The sequence below is a fragment of the Mobula birostris genome, chromosome 16, assembly GCF_030028105.1.
Source record: "Mobula birostris isolate sMobBir1 chromosome 16, sMobBir1.hap1, whole genome shotgun sequence".
NCBI lineage: Eukaryota > Metazoa > Chordata > Chondrichthyes > Myliobatiformes > Myliobatidae > Mobula > Mobula birostris.
Window position 1 is genome coordinate 28,786,594 of NC_092385.1, and position 20,606 is coordinate 28,807,199.

General features: G+C 38.9%; 1 protein-coding gene across 2 annotated transcripts in view; it reads left to right on the top strand.

The window, feature by feature from the left end:
* LOC140211072 (receptor-type tyrosine-protein phosphatase gamma-like) overlaps positions 1-20,606 on the top strand; it is a 677,613-nt gene that overhangs the window by 555,883 nt on the left and 101,124 nt on the right. For both annotated transcript variants that reach the window (XM_072280498.1, XM_072280497.1), the window contains one exon: positions 11,996-12,134. In XM_072280498.1, the coding sequence (XP_072136599.1) occupies positions 11,996-12,134 (139 nt within the window). The remainder of the gene's footprint in view (positions 1-11,995; positions 12,135-20,606) is intronic.

The following is a 20,606-nucleotide window of genomic DNA, read 5'->3' on the forward strand; positions in this document are numbered from 1 at the left end:
CATTGGCCCACTCCACTTAAACCTAATTTCTTTTTATTGTGTCACGTGACCAGCAACAATGAATATAGAAATGAGTCAGGCTTTATAAACAAATAAACATTTATTAAACTCTGCTCAATATTAGTAAAAAGATAAACCAATGAAAACCTTAACTGGAAGTAAACTGCTATGTGGCCACTTAACAAACTGCCAAACTCAGTACTAGTTCTTAAAGCGGTAAATGCGAACACAGTCTTGAAGTGGTAAATTAGAACACAGTTCTTAGAATGGTAAATTTGAAAGTCAAAGAGATTTCTACAGTCAATTAGGAGAGACTTTCCTGAAGTAAAGAATTCCTCGAAGACGTGTCGTTACTGCTGATCCCAGCCGGAACCCATCTTGTCCGCAGGATTCATGACAATGGAAATAAAATGGTTTAAAGGAACTGACCTTTTCCTCTGTAGAAAAGACGCTGCACAACATTTTCTGCTTTAGCAGAAGTTATCTCATGGAGATCGCTCTTTCTTGAACGAATTCAATAATGGTCGATCCTCTCCAATACCGCCAAACGACTCCTTCAGGTTCCCATCTTTACTCTCCAATACTACTGAAAAGGTACATCAACAAATCTGGCACCTATTGGCGAAACTGCAGGCCCAACACTTCTGTACCTTACAATAGACAGTAAAACTCTGTTTTAAAATTAAACTGCGTCATAAGGCAAATACGCAGCAGAGCGGAGTATCTCACTGACGATTTAACTGAAAAACTTAACTGCATCACATCAGGGGGTCTCCCTTTTATATACCTGTTGAGAACAGGTCATCATGTGACCTCACTGGCGGGAAAATTACATCATGTGTCCTCTGCAAGACCATTACATCATCCTCATAAGACAGTCACAAGATATCCATGAAGTATATGGCAGCAGGAGGAGAAAATGGCAGTGCACCGCACGTGCGCAGCTCTCCGTGAAAAATGATGTGGTGTCTGTTAAATAGGGGCCGTGGACAATTTCTGATTTGATGGAGATAGACGTGAAAGCACAGAGGAACATCTGGAGAAATTTCTGAAACGCCCATCCGCTGCTGTCGTTACTGTGTGGTCGGGAATCTTTCGGAGGGTAGGCCTCAAAATCCCCGGCCTTGCCTGCTTTTGGCGACCGAGAAAGAGGTCGAATCGCTCTGTACTCGGTGTCGGAGAGCTGATCAGAGCTCGAAGTTTCCGGATGACTCAGAGTCAGATTGTGGTCGGCATGGCAGGGAGAGTTTTTCTTCCCTCTCCTGTCTGCGTGAGATGTGGGAGTTTTGAGAAACTTTGAACTTGACTGTGCTCACAGACTTCTTCATCAAGTTATGGTATTGTACACTGTTGTAACTATATGTATAATTATGTGGTTTTGTCAGTTTTTCAGTCTTGGTCTGTCCTGTGTTTTTGTGATATCACACCGGAGGAAATAATGTATCATTTCTTAATGCATGCGTTACTAAATGACAATAAAAGGGGACTATGTGTCTTCATAATCTAAAAAAAAGTAAAAATTGGACCTTGCCAATAGCCTAATTATGTGGAATCCAATGCCTTCTCGGGAACTGTGGTGCACAAAATGTGCTGACTGCCCTGTTTGCTTCTTTTAAGCTCACTCTCCTTCTACGCAATCCAATATCTCCTCAAGAACTATGGCTCACAAAGTGCCTTCTGTACCCTTTGATCCCTTTAATAATCAAGTACCTATCAGCCTCAGCCTTAAGTATACCTGGTGACTTGGCCTCCACAGCCATCTGTGGCAAAGAATTCCACCTTCTGGCTAAAGAAATTTCTCCTCATCTCTGCTCTAATGGGACATCCTCATATTCTGAGGCTGTGCACTCTGGTCCTCAACTCTCCCATTATTAGAATCATCCTCCCCATACCCACTCTTTCAATATTTATCAGGTTTTAATGAGATACCCCATCATTCTTTAAAATTCCGGTGAGACAAAAACCCAAAGTCGTTAAGTGCTTCTCATACCTTAACCCTTTCATTCCTATGATTTTTCTCATAAACCTCCTTTGAGCTCTCTCTAATGCCAACATACCTTTCTTAGATTAGAGGCCTAAAACTGATCACAATGTTTTATATGTGGTCTGAGTAATGCGTTATAAAGCCTCAGCATTACGTTCTTCCTTACTCAACCTGCAAAATTAACCTTTAGGAAATCCTGCACTAGAACTGCTAAGTCCCTTGCACCTCTGATTTCAAACTTGCTCCCATTTAGAAAATAATCTATGCCTTTATTCCATCTGGAAAGTGCATCGCCACATACTTCCCAACACTGTATTCTGTCTACGACTTCTTTGCCCTTTCTTCTAATCTATCCAAGTCCTTTTGCAGCCTCCCTGCTTCCTCAAGACTACTTGCCCCTCCAGATATCTTGGTATCATCCACAAAATTGGCCACACAGCCATCAATTCTATCATCTAAATCACTGACATATAACGTGAAAAGACATCCCAACACCAACCCCTGCAGAAGAACACAAGTTGCTGTTAGACAATGAGAAAAGGCCCCCTTTATTCCCACACTTTACCTTCTGTCAATCAGCCAATCTTATGTCCATGCTAGTATCTTTCCTGTAATACCATAGGCTCTTACCTTGCTTAGCAGGCTCATATGCGGCACCTTGTCAAAATCCAAGTCAACAACATTCATTGATTCTCCTTTATTTTTCCTGTCTGTTATTTCTTAAAAGAATTCCAACGGATTTGTCAGGCAAGCTTTCCCCTTCAGGAAACCATATGGCCAATTTTATCAGATGCCTCTAAGTTCCCTAAAACATCACCCTTAATAATAGACTCTAACATCTTGCCAACCAGTGAAGTCAGGTTAACTGGTTAGTTGCTTGTCTTTTGTTTACCTCCCTTCTTAAGAGTGGAGTGACATTTGTGAAGACTTAAATCTGGTTTTCTTACTCAACAAAAGACTGCTGGATCTTTCAACTTATGTTCTTATTGTGAAAGTTGATACTTCTGTAATATTCACATTAGAGGATAAGTTTAATCTAATTTATTCACTGAGAAACTGAAGGCATGATTGTCCAAAGAGCCAAAATCCAGTGGAAAGTAAAGCCAAGTCAGGAGCAGTTAATCCAACCCTTCATCGTGTCTTTTCGGAACTGTGAAATTAAAGTTGTCCTTACCATTTAACATAAAATTGTAAATAGCTCACATTGCTGTACTTTCATGGGCATGTCATCAATTTTAGCTATCTCCTTTATGAATCATGGGCTGTGTTTCACTTGATATGCAGGTTCTTTACTCAGCCTACACACAGAATCATTTTGTGTTAAAATACATAATGTCTGACCATAGCTTTTACTATTACAATATTTGATCAAATTTTCCCATCGAGTGTCTTGTAAAGTGGCTCCCATAACTTTTAGAATTAAATATAAACAATTACAAAAGAAAGAGACCTGTATTTTACAGCATTATTTCTGTCAACTTAAAGCATTCCAAAATGTCTTTGTACTTTTTTTGAAATATACTTATTGTGGTAATAAAGACTGCACATAAGCCAATGTGTGAACAAGCTCCCAACAATAGTTATGTGATGAAGATTAGATAATTTGGTTTCTTTGGAAATGTTGATTTTGAGGATTTATATTAGACAGCTGACTTGAGATAATTTCCCACATCTTTTTTAAAAATAGTGGCATAGGAACATTTATATCTATCTGAGAAAGACTTTAACATCTCATTTGAGTGACAGTACTTCCAGCGGTGTAGTGCTACTTCAGCTTAGCACTGATATTTCAGTCCAGATTTTTGTGCTCAATTTATATGTATGTGATAAACCGAGAACCCTCTAGTTCAGAGGTGAGACAGAGTAACTAACGACATCTGTCTATAATCATACAGCAGTGCATTAAGCAGCTGGGGTAATTTTATTTTCATGGTTCCCTGCACAAAACTTGGAGGATTGGATTGGCTGCACCCCATCTGATATTTGTTACCAGAAAAGTTGGCAGAAAATAAAATCAGGCAGGGTGTAATATAGTTGGCTGACTCCATCCCATCAGTTTCTCACCTAGTGTATTAGATTAAAGCTATGCCCTTCACAGAACAGATGCTTAGCCACCTTATTACAATTATCTCTGTGGAATAATAAATAGAGGGCTGTATGAACATGGCTGAGTTTTTTTAGATGGGTCTAATGTCTTGGTATTGTTTCATGTTACAGATACTGAGCCTTCTTTGAGTTCTTCCACCTGAGCTTTCAGTGGAAGGAGATTTATCCCAATAACATGTGCAAACATTATTGGTACTTGGGCACAGGAATGATATCTAACATTTATTGCAGCTGGCATGACGTATGTCCATAGTACATTAAACAATACTTAAATTATATTAAATTCTTCTAATGTTTTATAAATAAATGTTGTTTAGAAAATACTACAGAAAGTCAACCACACAAATGCAGAAAATGCATCAATAAGCAGTTCCTTTTTTCCCCATCACATAAAATTGAAAGCTCTAATTCTGATTAAATCTGAATAAACCAAATGAGCTGGAAAGCTCCGGATAATTTAGAAAATAGAAGTACTTTGGTCTGCTATCTGGATGACCTATGTTCCATATGGTTTCATCCCAACAGTCATAAATTTCTAAGCATGTGATTCTCCTTTTTAGCTGCACAATACCATATTTTACCATTTGTCTAATATGTTTCTCATACTGTATATTTCTGCCTATAATGTTGATAATTTTAATTTATTTGAGTTAAATTATTTGTATTGGAAATAAAGCAACTGGATAGGACAAATAACTTCAGCTTATTATATATTTGGTTGATCTGATAGTGAGCTCTGAAGGCATTGATTCTTATCAGCATTAAAAGTAATCTTCCAGGATTATGCAATGTTTATTTTACCACATGAATGCGAAATTTTTACAACTGTCTTCACTATTGATCTTCAATGATAGGAAACTAATCTTAGTGTGTAGAAAATGATCATGAATTGGCTTAACTGATCACCAGATAGCAGTATTTTGATGAGAGGTGTCAATGATATTAATGTAGTGAGTGAATGTGTAAATTCTTTCAGGAAGCCACTCCATTTTGAGATTCATTATTGTACCCATGACTACATAAACACATGACTGCTCACCATTCTGTAAGATCATAGGTGATCCTGCATTTCAAATTGATTTTGTTGCCTAATTCTCAATCATTTATTATATCTGAAAATCGTTTTACAGTCCTGCCCTCAATACCAGATGGACCACAGCTGAATTATTTTCTCCCCAAATAAAACTCCTAATGTATTTTCTTTTTCAGCCTACTGAAACAGCTCACTAGTCTTTCAATAAAATATTTAGCTTTATTGCAATGTAAAGGTCAAGAATTTTTTTTGATGTAACTGAATAATTTGGTGTTCCTTTTCCATTATAATTGGTATTCATATGTGCACTCAGCCTTGCATGATGACTGGGTACCCAAAGCTCTTGTCATTCACTGGAAGAGTTAGTTATATGTCGGATAGAAATCGATTGGCATGAGCTGTATTTTGACATGTGCAGTACAGACCTTTATTTGTGCTCAATTTTGATCATGTTTCTTGATTGACACATTAATTTGCACCTTATTCTCTTTGTGAGAATAATCTGCCCTGTTGTGATTATTTTGCACTCATTCACCCAAAGCACACAGAGCAAATAGTCATTTCCATCCTCAGGGATCAGTCATTTAATGACTGCCTTATTATATTGGTCTGTACAGCCTGCACAGAAACCAGATTTGAACATCAGACATTAGTCCTGTTTATGCTTTGTTTTAAAAAAATATTTAATTACAGTTTTATTGCAGGAAAGTTTTGTGCTTTATAGAACTGCATTTGAAAACTGTGATAGCTGGCAATATTTTCCCATGAGAAAGCTGAGATACTTTATACTTTATTAATGTTGCACAATATAGTGGCTGCTTTCCTGGTAATCCTGCTGGCCACCAGAATGATGGTGAGCAGAAAGAGAAGATTTTACCATGGAGTCCAGAGGGGTGGGGAAGGAGGGCTGTGAGTAGGAGGGTACAATCCCTGTAAAGTCATATCTCCAAGTGTCTAAGAAGCGATGTAGACGTGGGCATGAATTTCCCAGCTCCCAGATCGATCCAAATGGGTGTATAGCATGCCACAGGTATGGAGTCCATTGCTGCATTTTTTTTGTTGTTCCTCTCCACACCTTGTGGCATATTGGATGGCAACCTTGCCGTTTCTTTGGCATTTAGTTTGTTTTTATATGAGGTTGAGTTGCTAGCTCAATGCGCAACCCAGCACAAATGCATGCAACGAGCCAGCCGGATTCAAACCCGGGACCATTCGTCTCGAAGACTGGTGTGGATGTCACTACGCCACCAGCTGATTGCTACATGTTGGGCTTCTTTAATGACTTTCTACCTGATAGGGGAATTTGCCACATTTTCCTTGAATAAAGATCTGCTACTATCTGGGAGCAGAGATATGCCAAATTATCGGATTTCCAAACATCCAGAGAATGATAGATTGCATTTATAATGCAAAAGGCTGTGCATAATAATCCTGTCATTTTCAGGAAATATGTATCATTTCTTGGATTTCACCAAAAGTTCTTCTCTTGATAATCTGTATGATTCATTCATCCTGAGCTACTCAGCCTGACCTGTCACAATGTACCAATGGATGTACTTTCTGGGAGTACTGACTATCCTTTCACTCTAGCAGAGGATTCAGCAGATGCAGCTAAATGCAATTACAATCCAAGATACCAGGTGCATCATGGCGACAATAACTAAAGTCCTCAAAAGTGGATTTGTTGCCCGAACATTTGTGGAATGTTCTGTAATGTGCCTTAAGAGGGACTCCCACTTGTTTTCATCTGCCGTATTCTGTACAGTTTTACTGTACAGGCGCTTGCCAACAAGAGGCAGTGGAAGAGGAAATGGACGTGGAAGAGCAACGTAACTGGCAACAAAAAAATGCCTTTTAGATGTGCAATTCACGGTGTGATTGTTCACCTTCCAGTACAGCTGAGGATCCCACTGCATCATCTGAAGACTTGATAAAAGTCTGCATTCTCATGCAAATCCCTTTAACAGTAACTGGAGTTTACTGAAATTAAGCAAAGGTAACTGCACAAGATGTAGACAAGTATCATCTCTAACAAGAGAAAATCCAACTATTTCCCCAAGGCATTTGCCAGCATTTCCAATGGCCAGTGTGCCGTATCACCTGTAGAATGTTGGGATCACTCTGCTATCCCAGTGGGTGACACGTTAGCATAGCAGTTTGCGTAATTCTGTTACATAAGAGCCAAAAGTGGGGGGAGTTGGGGGAGTGGAATTGCTGATCAGAGATAGTATCACAGCTTCAGAAAAGGTGGACGATGCGGGACTGCCTACTGAGTCAGAGTGGGTGGAAATCAGAACCATGAAGAGAACGATCATTCTGTGGGTATCAACATCTCTGAAGATCTATCCTGGGCAAAACATATTGATGCAATTACAAGGAAAGCACAACGGAGAGGCTATGTTTCATTAGGAGTTTGAGAAGAATTGGTATGTCACCCAAGACATTCACAAATTTCTATACATGTACTGTGGAGAGCCTTCCAACTGGTTGCATCATCATCTGGTATGGAGGGGCCACTGCACAGGATCAGAAAAAGCTGCAGAGATTTGTAAACTCAGCCAGCTTCATCATGGGTACTAGCCTCCCCAGCATCCGAGACTCTTTCAAAAGGCAATGCCTCAAAAAGGTGTCATCAGGACCCCATCACCCAGGACATAACCTCTTCTCAAGGAGGAGGTACAGGAGTCTGAAGCGACATACTCAGTGTTTTAGGAGCAGCTTCTTTCCCTCTGTCGTCAGATTTCTGAGTGGACGATGAACCAATTAACACTACCTCAGTACTTTTACCCCTGTCTTTTTGCACCACTTACTTAATTTAATTTTCTTTTTCTATGTATGTTTCACATTGTAATTTACAGTTTTTATTATTATGTATTTCAATATACTTCTGCAAAACGACAAATTTCATGACATATGCCAGTGATTTTAAACCTGATTCTATTGGGAGTATTTCAAATTCCTCCGTCCACCCCTGTTAGCCACTGGGCCACTGAGGAGCAAATAAGCAGGCAAATTTTGAAGAGTGCAAATATAAAATGGTTTTTTCATGAGTGACTTCAACTTCCCTAATATTGATTGACATCTCTTAGATTTAGATGGAGGAGAATTTAATACTAGGTAATAAACGTAATCAGGTGACAGATCTCTCAGTGTGTAAGCATTTTTTTAAGATTATGAGGAAACCCAGTCCTCGTTTATTGTCATTTAGAACCGCATGCATTAAAAAATGATACAATGTTCCTCCAGAATGATATCACAAAAAAAAAACAGGACAAACCAAGACTAAAACTGACAAAACAACATAATTATAACATATAGTTACAACATTGCAAAGCAATACCATAATTTGATAAAGTGCAGACCATGGGCACGGTTAAAAAAAGTCTCAAAGTTCCGATAGCAGGTATTATCTCACGCGGGCAGTAAAAGGGAGAAACTGTCCCTGCCATGAACCTCCAAGCGCCAACAACTTGCCGATGCATTGGAAGCACCCGACCGCAGCCAACTCTGAGTCCGTCCAAGAACTTCGGGCCTCTGACCAGCCCCTCCGATACAGCCTCTCCGAGCACCATCCTCTGCCGAGCACTTCGATCCTGCCCCAGCCGCCGAGCAACAAGCAAAGGTGAGGACTCGGGGTCTTCTCCGGAGATTCCAGACCACACAGTAGCAGCAGCAGCGAAGCAGGCATTTCAGAAGTTTCTCCAGATGGCCCTCCATGCTGTCACGTCCGTCTCCATCAAATCAGGATTGTGCACGGCACCCTACTTGATAAATGACAGACATCACCACTGGAGTGGCTGCTGCGAGCTGCGTCGCGCTGCCATCTTCTCCTCCCGCATTTTGGAGATAGTGACCACAACTCCCTGATATTCAGCATAGACGTGGACAAAGATAAGAACAAATGATATGGGAATATTTTTAATTAGAGCAGGACTAATAACCATTGCATAAAGCAGGAATATGGAGGCATAAATTGAGAACAGATTGTCTTAGGGGAATGCACGGCAGAAATGTAGAGGTTGTTTAGGAGCCACTTGCATGGGGCTGTGGATAGGTTTGTCTCATTGAGACAGGGAAAAGATGGAAGGGTAAGGAACAATGGTCGTTAAGAGAGGTGGTGCATTTAATCAAGAGAAAGCCTATTTGGGAAGAAAAATCAAGTGGGGCTCTTAAGAACTATAAAGTAGCCAGGAAGGAGCTTAAGAAAGGACTTCGAAGAGCTCGAAGGGGACAGGAGAAGGCCTTGATGAGTAGGATTAAGGAAAATTCAATTTTGTTCTGCTCATACATGAAGAACAGGAGTCTGGAGGCTAACCAGGGTGATGATAGGGGAAGCATGCCTAGAGGTGAAGGAGATAGGGGAGTCCTTAATGAAGACTTTGCTTCATTGTTCATCAGGGAGGGACTTCAACAAAAGTAAAGTCAACATACAACAGGATGATCTGCTGGAGCATGTTAAGGTTAAGAAACAGCTGGTGTTGGAGCTTCTAAAAAACAGTAGGAAGATAAAGCCCCGTGGGATAAATGGGTCATACCACAGGTTACAATGAGAAGCCAGGGAAGAGATTACTGCAGCACTGGCAATGATCTTTGCATCCTCCTTGGCCACAAATTATACTAGAGGATTGTAAGTGTTACTCCGTTGATCAAGAACAGTAACAGGGATAATCCTGGGGATTTCAGAGCAGTGAATCTTGGCTCAGTGGTGGCCAAGATATTGGAGAAGATTCTTAGGGACAGAGTTTATGAGCATTTGGAGAAGTATTGCCTTATTAGGGATAGTCAGCATGACATTGTGAGGGGCAGGTGATACCTTGAGAGCCTAATTGAGTCTTTTAATGAAATGGCAAAACTAATTGATGGAGGTGGAGCAAGAGATATGGAGGATATTGATTTTAGTAAGGTGTTTGACAAGGCTCCCCATGGAAGGCTCATCCAGAAAGTCATGGGGCAAGGGATCCATAGAAACTTGGCTGCAAGGATTTGGAATTGGCTTGCCCACAGAAAGCAGAGAATGGTAGTAGGTGGAGCATATTCTACCTTAAGGTTGGTGACTAGTGGTGTATTGGGACCCCCGCTCTGTGTGGTTTTTATAAACGACTTGGATGGGGATGTAGAGGTGTGGGTTAGTAAGCTTGCAGATGACGTGAAGGTTACAACAGGATATAGACGGGATGCAAAGTTGGGTGAGGAGTGATCCTACAAAGTTGCCGTGCAAGTTCGTAGGGTGATGAAGATGGTATATAGTGTGCTGGCCTTCATTAGTTGGCAAATTATTTATTTGTATGGATTATTTATAGGAAGGCTGTGAAAGCTTTATAGAGGGTGTAGAGGAGATTTACCAGAATGCTGCCTAGATTAGAGAACATGTCTTAACAGGTTGAGTGAGCCAGTGCTTTTCCTCTTTGGAGCAACGGAGAATGAGAGGCAGTTTAATAGAGGTGTACACGTTTTTGAGAGGCATACATAGAGTGACAACCAGCACCTTTTGTTCCTAGGGTGGCAATGGCCACTACCAGAGGACATCTCTTTAGCATGAGTGGAGGGAAATTTATGAGGGATATCAGAGGTAGGTTTTTCACACTGAAAGCGATGGGTGCCTGGATTGCACAACTGGGGGTAGTGGTACTTGCTGATACAATGACAATTAAAAGACTCTTAAATAGGCACATGCATGTAAAGAAAATGCAGGATTATGGGTTGTGTAGGAAGAAAATCTCACATACTGTAGGTCATGGAGGAGGTTTATATAGATTGGGAAAATATCATGGGCTAAAGGGCCCAGACTGTGCTGTACTGTTCTAGGTCCCATGTTCTGTCAATCAGAATTGCCAATTGTTCCTTTACGTCTATATACTGAAATGGTTCAGTGCACTGGACTGATCCAGAAATGGATTATTTAATACATACCTTTGTAAAAATCTCCTATTTATAACATGGAAAAAACAACCAAGCAAAGTATTGTAAGTATTGTTAATTTTGTTGCAGTCATCATATTTCCATAAAAGAACCAAAGCATACCTTTTTTTAAACTCACGGTTTCAAACTTTTATGGATTAAGATTGTAAAATATGAGAACAAGGAAATAAGTGAAAATATTTGACTGCCTGTCTTTCTCCAAAGAGCAATATTGGATTTCTGATTGCCACGGAATGCCAGAAACATTAAGGATTAGAAGTATACGGCTGTACTCATATATCACGGATACTCACTGTCAACATTGCCTTATTACCACATTGGTAATGCACCTGATGTCAGGCATTAACTCCATTAATAATGAAGAAGGTTTTAAGTACAACAAACAATTCAATCCATAAGCATGCATCTGCCTAGCTTGAATTGTTGGCTTTGACACTAAATTTAGTTTTTATAGTGTTTGCATTTTATTGCAGTTTACGGGCAAATGTTATTTCAACAAAGAATAGCTTTAAGCTTTGTGAGACATTTTAAGCTCATGATCATTACTGCAGTTTAGAAAGAAATGTATGTATGTCATGCCAAAGAACGTTGCAATCACTGGAGTGCATTTTAAGCTTAGTTAAAGGAGTGGAGAAAGAACAGTGCCCTACTTACCCGGTGGAAGCTTCCACAAACAACAATATGATAACCACTGGATATTGATTGAGGAATTAATTTGAGCAAATATGCTCACGATCTGGATGTTTCTCACAGTGCATTTTAAATCTATGCATGCACAAGGCTGGTGCTCAACAACTATGCAGGTAGGAATCACGGGAAAAGTTGTCTTCCTCTTCTTACAGAAGCAAGTTCAGCCAAGATCTATATATCATGCTTTAGGCATTCAATAAAATACTGTATTATTCTAGTTGAACTTACATTTTCATTTTCTTCCTCTTTTTATTTTTATGCAGAAGATAGGTCCTCCTCCAGTATGGCCACACAACCATACTCACCGTCCAGTAAGATGGAATGGATAATTCCATTGGTGGTTGTCTCCGCATTGACATTTGTCTGCTTAATTCTTCTTGTGGGTGTGCTAGTTTACTGGAGGTAAGATTTCGAGCTGCTTCTCTTGCAGTTTCCCGGTCAACAATCTTTCACCAGAACTGGAAAAATGAGAAAGCAAGTGTGTTTTAAATTGCACAAGTAGGGGAGGGCGGAGAGCTCTGCTATTCATCTCAAATTACTAGGATTTTTCATTTCAACATGTTTCAATTATGACTAGTAAGCCTTCACCACCCTCCCTTATATACCACCAACAGAATTTAGGTCATTCTAGTTTCCATCCTATCATAGGCATTCCCCTTGATCTCTCCCTTCTCTGCAATTAAAATACACTCAGTTTGTCACTTTCCCAGTTCTGTCTGATTACTTCTCTGTAGGTAGTGCCTAATCTGCTGAGTACCTCTGGGAAATTTCTGCTCTTATGAAATGTAAGCTGACAATTTTTGATAATCTGTTCTATGACAATGAAATATAGTAAAAAAGATTTTTTCTATTAATTTTTATCTCCCTTAATGTTCTTTAGTTTACTTTGCTACATTAAGTGTAATTCTGTGTGGTTAGTATTTTAGTTCAACAAGAAAAGCAGGTTCTATTGGAATTTCAGTCAGATACATTAGCCTAGAATCTGCAACATTTAGTACCCCATGTTTTATGTGTATTCCTCTTGGCTTCTATCTCATGAACCAGACTAAGGTATCATTCAGACCCTCTTTCCTCCATGGCAGCCATCATGTGAGTTGCTCAGTTCTGTGTGCCATCGGGAATGTGGCTGACAATGGTGATAGCTTTTGTTCTTTGTTCTTAGCGAGGTGTTGACAGTTGAGCTAAATTGATTGTGGTCTCATTTTAGCTTATTTCTGGAATTAAAATATTCAAATGCAGTTTTCAATGCATTTTTAACCAATTTCAGAATTTCTGAAAAGCTTCAATGTGTTGTTCATGTGAAATGCAATGGCAGTTTGGTCTAGATTAAAAGAAAGGTTGAAATCCAATTTCTAGATTATTAATTTCAAATATTAAAATTATCTTGTCATATATGTTAACTACTATGAGTAATCAATTATTTTGTTTGGAAAATACTATTTTTTTTGGTGGACATCTCTCTGCAAGTTAATTCTACCTCTTCTATTCTGACCATTAGTTAACAGAAATCTTGCATTTGGATCAGAAGATTATGGGTTGAAGTTTAGCTGTGTGACTCAAGCACATAATCTATGCTGACACTTTAGTACACAGCTTGAGGAGGTACTGCCTTTTAACAAGACAGTAAATTGAGGCAGTGTTTCTATGATCTTATGTGCTTTTCCAACATTAGTAACAACTTCTGTGATGAAACCATCATTTGCTGAAGATATTCATTTAACACGTTAGATTATGAGGACACTCAGTCCTCGTTTATTATCATTTAGAAATGCATGCATTAAAAAATGCTACAACATTCCTCCAGAATGATATCACAAGAAACACAGGACAAACCAAGACTAAAACTGACAAAACCACATAATTATAACACATAGTTACAACGTGCAAAGCAATACCATAATTTGATAAAAAGCGGACCATGGGCACGGTAAAAAAAAGTCTCACAGTCCCGATAGACTCATCATCTCATGCAGGCAGCAGGAGGGAGGAACTCTCCCTGCCATGAACCTCCAAGTGCCGCCAACTTGCTGATTCCGCACCATTGGAAGCACCCGACCGCAGCAGACTCTGAGTCCGTCCGAAAACTTCGAGCCCCTGACCAGCCCTTCCGACACAGCCTCTCTGAGCGCCATCCTCTGCCGAGCGCTTTGACCCTGCCCCGGCCGCCGAGCAACAAGCAAAGCCGGGGACTCGGGGCCTTCTCCTCCGGAGATTCTGGACCACACAGTAGCAGCAGCAGCGAAGCAGACATTTCAGAAGTTTCACCAGATGTTCCTCCGTGCTCTCACGTCTGTCTCCATCAAATCAGGATTGTGCACGGCCCCCTACTTGACAAATAACAGACATCACCACCGGAGTGGCTGCTGCAAGCAGCGTCGCGCCGCCATCTTCTCCTCTCTCCTCTTTCTCCATGAGAAAGGTCTGGAGTTTTGGATAGCAGAAGTTGTCATGCATTGCTTGAAGCTTAGTTTCAGTGCATTCCTTGACTGCAACCTCTGCAAGTCCACAGCTCCTTTTAATGGATCACTACTAATAAGGGTGTGGTATTACATGTACAAGTCATTAACTCAAATAAAGCAAGAGGAAAGCTAGCTGTAAATTTGCACTCTGTCCAAAAGAAACTATTCACATAGGTTGGTTGTAGAAAAGTCACCTGAAGAAATTGTTAATTGTGATGGGGCTGAAGGGTTTTCTGTTATTTGGGTGTTATTCCCTGAGAAAAATTGCCACAATTTATTTTACAATAGGATTGATAAAAGTTGAATAATTGACATATAAGAAGCCAGTTATTAAAGAAAAATCAAGAAAGTAATGTTTTAAAGCAGGGGTTCCCAACCTTTTTTATGCCATTAACTGAGGAGTCTGTGGACCCAAGGCTGGGAACATCTGTTTTAAAGACCTTCAGATGAATTTGGCCACCTTTAGCCAAAGACTTGGGACATTTCATAGTTGCCTTCTTTCCTTTGACTTCAAATTGTCTTCTAGTTTTAATTTTCTTGCTGTTTATGTCATTGTGTTTTTATTTATTGCACTGTCAAAGTCAGTGTAGTTATTAAAATATTCCAGTATTCAACATAAATTTTTATTAAGTTTACTAAGTTCTGTATTGATGCTTGATGAACGACCTCAAAATGTCTATATCTTCAACATTATATGAACCTATTGTAAACTAGACAAGGTATGCAAAATAGTTTCTTAATTACCTTCAATTCTGCAGAAGAAATCCTGTCCTCACAATATGGACATTACATGGGTAATTTTTAAGACGTCAACAATCAGGTAAATAAGTCCATTTCAATAATTCTTCAATTTTAATTAAATAGAAAATTATAAAAATCCTTTTGTTTTGTCCTAGATGTTTAAATCATATTCTGGCTGATATGTTGCTGTTATAGAATTTCCCTTGGAGCTACCTATTCAAAGGTCGTAGTCCACTAACTAAAGTAGTCTGCTGGTGCAGTTCTGAGCTGCCATCAGGATTCTACGTAAAAATGTCTGGTAATAATTGATGTGGAGATTGTGCCTTTCTGAGAAGATAATCCAAAATGTCTTTAGTGTGTCCAGATTCTCTTACTAGGCACAGTCTAAATTTATTGGTACACTATATTCATGTATCAATATATTTATTGTGGAATTTTACCATTTTTGCATCCATCCACATTTGCAAAGCTTTTCATTGATCATATTAAAAGGCTGGTTGAAACATTTCTATTTTCTACATAAAAATGAAGAATCATTACAGAATATCTTTCTTCAGTTTGTAAATTTGTAACTGTTTATTGATAGGTAATGAATAAATATTTGATATTTTATCTTTAACAGATGCCAGCCTTTTTTTGTTCTTGTCAGCACCTTTTGTCATACAATTGGTTTAATCAGTACAGTTTGATGTATTGATTATGTCATGTATGAAAGTATTAAATGCTATATTTATAACCTCTAAAATAGTTAATATCTGGGCATCATACAGAATAACTCCTGCTATTTCTAGCACCTGGTTCAAGAACAGTTTTTTTACAAATCATTTTGATAGCAGTAACTAACAATTCATTAAAATACTGCCAATTTGCCATAAGACATAAAATAGGTCTAGTTTCCTATTTGCATAACCTGCTGGTCTAATAATTCATTCAAGGAGACATTGAAGAGCTAAAATACAACTTTACTAATATTCCATTCAGCATATTTCCTGATTGTTTTAATGTGAAATTGTCAACTGAAACATCAAACTGCAAAAAAAAAGTTTGTAGCTTTTGCCCCATAAATTGTTGACAACATCTGCAATCCCTCTGAACCCAAGTGAAATCCCTCATCCATTGTGAAGAAACTGTTAATCCATTTGTATCAATTGTACTTCCATTTATCATAATACTTACTACATTTGGCCTACTGAAATGAAGGAATAAAATATTATGCTGCCATTAGAATGCGCTACCTAATTATACTTACAAATATATGTAGTCTAGTATGAATGAGAATATAGGAGGAGGTTATAATAAAACAAGCACCAAAGTTGATAAATGAAATATGTGGACCTGTGAAACATTTTTGTAACCTTAGCGGAAAATATTGTTAGAGTGAGAAAAGTATTTCTCCTTGATCAAATTTATTATATAGTGGTATTCACTGCTGCCGTTGATACTACTGAAATAAATAGAAAATGTGAATCTTAACAGCAAGAGTACACTATTTAAACTTCCCCATGTTAGCGTTAGGATAATATTTATGGTCTTATTTTTTTTTGCAGAAAGTTAGTTCATTCCCAGTGCCTTTTGTCTTTGAGGTCTGGGCAATCATTAATGCATCATTGTTAAAAAAAACAGTAGAAATGGACATTGAAGTGTATAGACCAAATGCAAGCAAATGGGAATAGTGTAGATGGACAAAAAAGGACATGACAGTATGAAGACCCCATTTCTGTGTTGTACAACAGTAACCGTGTTTGGCTATATGAACAAGCTGGCAAGATTGTGTGTTGATAGTGCTCTGCAGAAACATCACTGATTAAGCTATTACAACAGCATCTGGTTCTATTGAAGCCAGGCAGCTGGTAGAGATGGATGAAACATTATGGTTGAGATTCATCTTTGATAACAAACTAAGATCAAGCAAAGTAGTGATAGCAAATGAAACAATTCTAGAGGATGATAACATTACTTGAACGAGCTGACACGGATAATGAAACAGGAAAAGCAGAAGATAAGTATATACTGCCATCCATGGATACACAGGTGAAGGTCACTGCAGCCATGACTTGGACAGATTTGAAAGCACCAATAAATATATTAAAATTAATTTCCTATCATGTGGAAAGTTAGTGGAGCCTGCAAGTGGTAAGTTGCAGGTTTTAATACAGCTGAGACTATGAGTACCACATTTTAGGAGAATTGTATTTCACAGATGGTGCAAGAAAAATCTAAAGAAGAGAGGTTTTGAAAATCTGGCTCTGGAAATGATAAACATACAGTTTATTTTATTGATTATGGAGCCAGGCTGGGGTTCAGTGACTCATTCAAAGACAGAATGGAGCATATCTCTAGTAAACTGACCTTGTCTTTGAATGGTGTCAAAACCCTGAATATACTTTGAGTCGACAATGGAAAGATGGTGGCTAATTCAAGCGTATTGGTCCAATTTGAAGATAAAGATCTCTTGACAAAATGGAGGAAGTCAGCAATATCCTGGAGGATCCCACGCACCCTGCTCATGGTTTGTTTGTCCCTCTCCCATCATGGAGGAGGCTACGTAGTTTCCATCCCAGGACCACCAGACTCAAAAGTAGTTATTTTCCCCAAGCAGTAAGGCTGATCAACACCTCCACTCACTAACCCAGCGCACCACACCCCTACTTCTACCACCACGACTTTATCATTTCCTGTCAGTCACCTTATGTTCAAACATTCCTGTGCCTAGCATCACTCTATGGACATGCAATCAATCGATGTATATAGGTTATCTTATGCATTTATATTTATTTTGTTTTTTTATTATTGTGTTCTTTATATTACTTGTTTTTTGTGCTGCATCAGGTCCAGAGTAACAATTATTTTATTCTCCTTTGCATTTGTGTACTGGAAATGACATTAAACAATCTTGAATCTTGAAGAGAGGCTGACATTAGACTTAATGCAAACTTGACGTCACATTCTTGTTGAGGGAAAGATATTCTGTCTTTGTGTTACTTTATTGTCCACATCTGAGGTAACAAGACACACAAGTACATGGTAATGGAGAATAGACTTGTCCTCTTGTTTTCTAGTATTGAGTTATGCTAGATTATTTTTCCTCTGCACTTAATGCTCAGCCTAGCTGAGATGGAACATGTACTTCTTTCTTAACTTAAATACTCTTAAAACAATCACTGGGTTGTGTAAGCTTTCAGCTGGATTTGAATATTGGTATTATGAATGGTTGACATTACTTTGGAAGAAACACTATTCTTGAAGATTAGCAGGAAATATTTCAGCCTCAAAATCTATCTCTTTGCTCAAGCTTTTGTTCCTTTCCCCAGTAGCTCCTAATAAGGCATGGTGTAAACTTATTTTAATACTGTTTCTAAAAAGTATCTTGGAACAACTAAATGAAAATTTTTTAAAAGCTGCAGATGTTGTAAATCTAAACTTTAAAAAAAAATCTGCTGGAAACACTCAGTACATCAGCAGAATGATCTGCAGTGTTTTACTGGCAATTTCTGTTTTTATTACCGTGGAACAACTTATCATAAGTAATTGGAGTACGTTGTTCATTGTTTCTCAACCATGCCCAGAAATTCCTCATCAGGTGGTGATTCTTCTTGCTATCTGCCACCTGTGATTCCCGTTTTACCTGAACTATAATGTGAGGTTGATAAGTGTGGTGCTCTCCCTGGAGCATACTGAAGATTGATTGCTTTAGGAGCAGAGTGTTGAACTCAATGAATCTTAGTGTAATGACCTTGCTGTTGCCATACCTCAAGAGTGGTGGATTTGTGAATGACTGCATTAAAACTTGGTAGGAGATGGTAGCCCTCCCTATAGGACTGCAACAAGAAGAATCAGTCATCACAACAGCCCAGGGTTAGACCTATATTATTCATTTGCTCTGATTTCAAGAATGCTACACAAAAATGAATAGAAAACTCTTAACTGTTTATGAAAGCTCCTTGCTCTTCTTGGAATACCTCAATGAGAGAAATTTTATTGGATATTTGTATTAATTACCTTTGATAATTGTGCAAGATTTCATGCGTTGGTTTTTCTCGCAAAAGTATGCACTTGACATTTGCTCAGTACAGCTGTTGATGGCAACTGCCAAATTATTGTGATATGCCGTACAGTCACCTGGAACATTTCTGAGGCCTAGACACCATTATAGCCTATCCTACCAGTCTTGCTTATCGAACATCCTATTAACCCCAGAGAATGTGAGGCAACATGCTTGGTTTTATGGGGCATTCTTTTCAGGAATCTTTATATCTTCTTACATTATCTGGGCTTAAATATTTTCATTCTAAATGCCAAATATTTCCATTCTAAATGCCCTGGTCTTCAGAAGCCACTTCAATGTCTCTGCCATGGAGGGAGTGAAGAGCGCCAAGTCGTTCCTTGGTGTGCACATAACAGACGATCTAACCTGGACCCACAGCATCTCCTCGCTAGTGACGAAGATACAGCAGTGTTGACACTGTCTCAGGGGATTGAGGCATGCAAGCTCTCCACTCCCATTCTAAAAACTTTCTTTAGGCGTACCATTGAGAGTGTCCTGTCCAGCTGCATTACGGGAGCTGCAAGGCATCAGACTGCAAGACCCTACAGAGGACAGTAAAAACTGCCGAGAGGATCACTAGGGTTTCCCTGTCCCCTATTTGTGACATTTACCAGGACCATTGTAGACCAAGGACCCAAAGCATTTTTGATGATCCCTAGCACCCGTCCCACAATCTCTTTGACCCAGTGCTGTCAGGCTGGATAACAGTTACCTCACTCAGGTTGTGAGACTAATGAATATCATGCCACCACTGAGGTCTTGTCACTAGGACAGCGAGTTGTTTAATGTTTACCTATGCTGCACACTACATGAATTTTGAATTATATGTTAACTTATTTATGGTAATATTTTGTTTTATGTGCTCTGTGTGATATGTGTTTTGTGGGTGCACCATAGTCCAGAGGAACGTTTTTTGTTTGGTTGTATATATGTACAGTCAGATGACAGTGAACTTGAACTTAATCTGAATACCGTGAAGAAACAAACTGATGGAAATCTATACACCGTAAGCATGACTGTCTTTGCTTCACTTACACAGTTAGGCATTCTTTTGGCTTTGATTTTTTCTTCTTAAGCATTCAGTTTATTAAAAATTCTTGAATCCTTTCCATCATATATGAAGTACACTTAGTGTCCATTTTTCTTCATGTGTGTAGTGCCTCCCACTTGTACTATTGTTCACATATTTACATGAGTGCCACTGTAGCGTAGTGGTTAGCACAAATTTGGAGTTCAGTTTGGACACCTTCTGTAAGAAATTGTAAGACCTTCCCGTGAAGCATGTGGGTGTCCTTCTGGCGCTCCGATTTCCTCCCAGAGTGCAAAAACTTACTGGTTAGTAGGTTAATTGGTCATTATGAATTGTCCTGTGATTAGGCTTGGGTTAAATAGGTGGGTTGTTGGGCCAGAAGATCTGTTCTACACTGTATCTGTAAATAAAATGAACTAAAGAAATCTTCTCTCTCTCTTGACTACTCTGAATAAACTACTCAGAGCATACTGTAATTAATTTTAAATTTTAATTTGTTTTAAGGATGCAGTGGGTGATAAGATAGAGGAGGTCTGAACATGTAGCATCTCCTCTGTCCTGCTGTTCTGTCACGATATTACACTGTAAACTCTTGCTCC